Here is a 5,313-nt window from a genome sequence, read left to right on the forward strand (position 1 = left end):
TCTATTACAATTTTAATATGAAAAATGTGAATGCAAAATTTAAAAGTTGATTTTTAAAGTTTTTGTATGTAAATTTACGTATTTATCAATAAAATACATACCAGAACATTAACGTTGGATCCATCTACAATTTGCATGAATGAAGGGAATCTCCTGTAATGGGCGTTATCGAACAATTTTAGCTGCAATTCTGTAACTTTGACCCAATTTTTGGTGATATTGAACCAGTTCTTTGGAGCCATTGTTCTTTTCGAATAAATAACTAACTCATAATTTCTGCAAATAATCTTGTGTTTATAAGAAAAAACAAATGTGACAATATTTTTAAAACTGTCATGTTTGAGATATAATTATTACCTTGTACTGCTCGCGAAATTTCTCGAAAAATGTTTCATCTGTGGATGCGTCTTTGACTGTATACTTCTCAAGGGTATACTTTTTGTTGTAAGGCTTAACATCCACCTTCAAGAGAAGATTTTGACCAACTAATGCTTCCAACTCTGAGGGGTGGTCCTCGTCTTCAAGTAATGACTTTTGGAGTTCATAAGCGGATTTGGTAACAAACTTTTTGACAATAGTTTCAAAGATAGTAACTGTTGCAATTCCAGTATCATCTGACATGCGCACACTTACTTTGAACCTGTTTTTTGGATGAAATACATTCTGTAAGTTAACAAACGTTATTATGTATAAATGTTATTGTTTTTTTTCAGTAAGTGTAACATAAAAAGCTGATATGAGTCAGTGTTGATGTGATAGTGTTAGATACCTTAGAGCAACTTGTGGGTTATCGCCACAATTACTACAATTACGCTTTAACATCAACTGTTGATCAATGTCCAGTGTAAGATCAACATCATTAGATTTTGTTTTTGCTGTTCTATGACATTTCTTACAGACGATGTACGACCACGTACTGTCTGGTTCAATGACAATGATATCAGCTGCAACAACATAAACTCCCTCCTATAAAAGACCATATTTATGTGGTAGTTGTTAGTTAAATATAAGAGGAAAACACTCTGACCACTACAAAAATGTAATTTGGAAACAACCAAAATTAGCCTGACATTATTGTATGACAAGTCACCACATCCAACACATGTAACATTTTCGAACCACTCGTCTAGTGGTTTCCCTTTAGGTGTTAAGGTTGGTGTCAGCGAAGGTGCGAACGATGTCTCTGCACCATTCTCTTCGTGATTGGCGAGAAATCTGTAACAATTGTATAATCAATTAATATGACAGAATAATTTATATGAAAAAGTATATAACAAAATCGTAAAAGTATAAGCATTTACAAATGTAGACTGCTTAATAATAGATGTATTTTAAGGAATAAAAAGAAGGTTAATATGTAATTAAATACAACCGTGTCCTGAAGTCAGTGACAATCGGTATGTTGGTGTCCAAAAACAATCCGGTGTGACTCCTGTCACTACCAACAGTTAGCTGACCTGCAGTTGATAAGAGAGAGTAAATGTAAAGCTAAATGCCAATACAAATACATAAATGTGGTTATGAAAGACATATGTAAATGTATAGAAATATACGTACGGTTGTATTTTTTGGTTCTTCCAAACTGAATAAGCAGAATGACACACTGATTTTCATCAGTTTGTTTCATATGAGCAAAAAAATCAACCATATATTTAGCAAACAATGTGCATGAGACAATGGAACCACTGTGAAAACAAATAATAATTATAATTAGTTTTAATATAATACCAATATGGACTGAAATGTGGAGTAAAATTTTGAAAAAATTGCATTTTTAAGATATAGATGTTACTATATATCCTTCAGTTCCAGGTTGATGTATTTAGAATTTTCATCAGTGGATGAACCATATGTTTTCGGTTCACGATCATAGTAGTGAACTTTACCAATCACATATGTGAGATTTGTAAAACAAATATTAGAAATACACAATAAATGGTATATGAGTTAAGACTAAAGAGAAATCAATTTAAAAAATTTAAAATATCATAAATACAGAAGATTGATGATACCCGCAGTGTGTTTTTCTGATAGTTGACAGGTGATAAGATCTTCAAAAGGAATGAATCTGAAACATCACTACCTGTCCATTGATTGGAGGGCATAGGCATGATTGTTGTTTTGTTGATAAAGATTAACCTGGTATCATGAGTCCAGTGATTCAGTTTGTTATTTGTGAATCGTTGTGTGCCAACATTTTTAAGAACATAAATATTCTGCTCCTTCAGAATATCCTCAAATTTGTTCTTATGATAATTCTTGAGTGTAATACCAATTCGGTCACCCTGTAATACGACATATAAGCAGAAGAAAAACAACATGATATATACAAAGATTACAAAGATTAAAAATAAAGTGGGTGTATTAAAACAGCAAAAGAAGCATTACGTAGTAAGTATTAAGTATTATCTATTAAAAATTAAGTATAACGTATATAGTTAGAAGTAACCTCTTTGTCAGTAGCGATTACATCCAGGAAAGGCTTTCCTTGATCAAAATTTGATTTGGACAACGTTTCAATACTAAGAATCCTGACCATTGTACTTACAGTCGGGTACCTTGGATTGATTGCTTTTACCAATAACATCTTTGATTCCATATGTGACAAACTGAAGGTTATTGATTACAGAAAAAGGTTTGATCGATAGAGATTGAAATTTTGCATTGATAAGTTGAAGGTGATAAAACCGTATATATAAGAGTTAAAATGAAATATATTCGGTTACCAAAAATTGGGGAAGTTATTTTGAAAGTTGATTAGATGATAATGATATTGACTGCGAAATTTTGGTGACGGTTGTTTTTTTCCTAAAAAAATGCAATTACAGCAAGACACTACAAAATATTTATTATCTACTTAACTAATATCTAATATATTTAAATATTTAAATAAATTTATTTATATTTATACTTGTGCTATTTATTTAAACATTTATTTTATTTATTTTTTATTTAGTTTACGGTTAGTAAAAACAAATAATTGTAATTGATAAATGAATAAAGGTTCCCCTGAAATATTAAAATTTAAATATATTGTAAACAAATATGATTTAAACAACTGATCTGGATTATTTAAAAAAAAATCAATCTCTTTAAATTTTATTAAGAAAAAACATAATCAATTCTTTTGGCAGTGATTCAAGCACGGTGATAATTATATTGTTATTTTATTGTGTAATTTAAGTATGAATTATCTTTAATATCAAGTATAAATTGTGAAATTCAAATACAATATGAATAGAAGTAAGAAAGTAATGAATGAAAGAATGTAACAAATTGTAATAGAAACATAAACAAAATAGTAACTTACCTGTAATCGGATTTCTGTAAAATCATCATCGCGATTCATGAAAAATCAACATGAAGCTTGATAGAAAGGTGTAATGAGGGTGCCGGCATTCTTTTTTTTTGGGAAATCAATTAAATTAGGGTTTGATGAGACGAATTGAAACGAATGGGTACTAAATTAAATCACGATTCAATTAATAATGAATTAGACATGCCGTGCAGTAATTTAAGGTTTATCAATCATTGGGAAACCGTGTTCGGTGAAAATTGCAGAAAGGAGGTTGAAGGAGATGAAAAATTGGAGAGGGATCGATGAAAATGAATGGGGAACGGATGTAATTCCGTAATTTTAGTTGGTGTTTAAAAAAATTAAAAAAATTAGAGAAAATCAGAGAATGAGGACATGTGGCGATTGGAAAACATGTGGGGTTGTGGGATTGACACATTGGATGTAAGCACCATGCTTTATGTGAGGAAGAGATTATATATATATATATATATATATATATATATATATATATATATATATATATATATATTTGATATATACCAAACAAATATGCAATCGAGATCTAAAGGTAGAAATAGGGTTATTGTGCACCTTCAGTTTCATTGGGATGTCTAAAATCAGCAATCGTGATCTTACAAATCAATGAAACCTGATGCAATCGAAATCTAAATTGCAAACCAGATCTTGATACACGTGTTTGTTTTGACGATTCTTCATCTTAGGTTAATATCAATCCTTCTGAAAAACGAAACGAATTAGAGATAGAAATTTTGAGAGATGATTCGCCAGGGTTTTTTTCATGGAGTAAGGTGAAAGTTTGAAACCCTAGAAATTATTGAATGTAAATGACCCCTAAATTGATTCTGATGCTCGTATGAAAAAATATAGAAGAGTAATTAAGGGATTTCAATTTATGGTTAACTAATCACTTTTATTTGCTAGCTAATCTTGAAAATCGATGGCTAGGATCTCATATTGACATTGATCCTATGGTCATAAAAGAGTTTCATTGAGATATTGCTCCTTTTTAAGAGATAAAAAAGATTAGTATTATACTTCATCCGTCATTCCAGACAAAAAACACAAAGTTCCGGAAGATTGATTGGCATCTTCCTGACGTTGTCATCATTCACTCTTTACAAAAAAAAAATCAACTTTCTACCTTTGCAGCACCCAACATAACTTTCTTCTCCGTACAATAGCAAAAACCACTGTAAAAATCCCTTTGACCAACTTTTGCTTTCTTTTTTCCTCTTTTTTTCTCTCCGGTAACAACAGTAAGTCTTCTTTTTCTTATTTTCTTTATTGTTGATAGTGCAAACTTGCTTTTTTGAGTTGATTTAGTATATAATCAACAACAATCTTCTAGTATCATCTCTTCTTCTAGATCACATCATCTACAGGTTTGTAATCTCCATGAAAATTCCTTTTCCGGCCACCGGCATCTCGCCGGTGGTCCGATGGCTTTCCTTTCGTACTTTTTTTTTTCATTTTTCCCATCTTCTCTCTTCAGATCCGATTACCATCTTGGTTCTCTCGGTTTTTTCCAGCGATTTTGCTTCCGGTGGTGGTGGACACAGGCGACGAAGACTTCGGTCTTCTGTGTTCCGGCACTGCTTGGGTTTGATGGGGTTGTCTAGATCGGCTGTTGGAACTGGGCTCGGTACTTGCAGCGTTACTCCAGCGGTGAGCGCCACTTTTCTGGCGAGATCTTGGTGCGGGCGGCGAGTCTTTTGGGGCTCTGTGCTGGGTTCTTATTGGTAAGTGGCTGATTTTGTTTTTATTCTTGCTCATCGTGTATTTTCTGATCGGTTTGGAGTTGCGGGTTCTTTTCTCCGGCGGCTTCGCCGGAGCTTTCCTTTTACCTTTTCCAAAATGGCGAATATTTTCTCATCGTCCCCCTAGCGTCTTAGGGCTTGCTGTTGGTTTTTGGGTGGTTCGATTTAGTTATTTTGGTCGGGTCACTTGGTGGGCTCGTTTGGGTTCATTGGTGTGTGGGTTATATGACCGTGATT

The 5,313-nt window shown here is 32.7% G+C and overlaps 1 protein-coding gene across 1 annotated transcript; it reads right to left on the reverse strand.

Annotated features, from left to right (window-relative positions):
• Positions 1 to 267: 267 nt before the first annotated feature.
• LOC139845342 (uncharacterized) lies at positions 268 to 2,599 on the reverse strand. The gene is made up of 8 exons (XM_071835599.1): positions 2,450 to 2,599; positions 2,140 to 2,285; positions 1,558 to 1,685; positions 1,373 to 1,457; positions 1,056 to 1,215; positions 770 to 966; positions 358 to 640; positions 268 to 276 (listed from the first exon to the last, which is right to left on the reverse strand). Exons 1-8 carry the CDS (start codon positions 2,597 to 2,599, stop codon positions 268 to 270), a joined length of 1,158 nt encoding a protein of 385 aa, XP_071691700.1.
• Positions 2,600 to 5,313: the final 2,714 nt, after the last annotated feature.

The sequence above is a fragment of the Rutidosis leptorrhynchoides genome, chromosome 1 (genome assembly GCF_046630445.1).
Source record: "Rutidosis leptorrhynchoides isolate AG116_Rl617_1_P2 chromosome 1, CSIRO_AGI_Rlap_v1, whole genome shotgun sequence".
NCBI classification, from domain to species: Eukaryota; Viridiplantae; Streptophyta; class Magnoliopsida; order Asterales; family Asteraceae; genus Rutidosis; species Rutidosis leptorrhynchoides.

Excerpts from the sequence above, each read along its gene's own strand:
- LOC139845342 (XM_071835599.1), bottom strand. The coding sequence starts at position 2,599 with ATGGAATCAAAGATGTTATTGGTAAAAGCAATCAATCCAAGGTACCCG. Across the intron at positions 1,458-1,557 it reads AAGAACCAAAAAATACAACC|GTCAGCTAACTGTTGGTAGT; the intron begins GTACGTATATTT and ends TATCAACTGCAG. Across the intron at positions 967-1,055 it reads ATAATGTCAGGCTAATTTTG|GAGGGAGTTTATGTTGTTGC; the intron begins GTTGTTTCCAAA and ends GGTCTTTTATAG.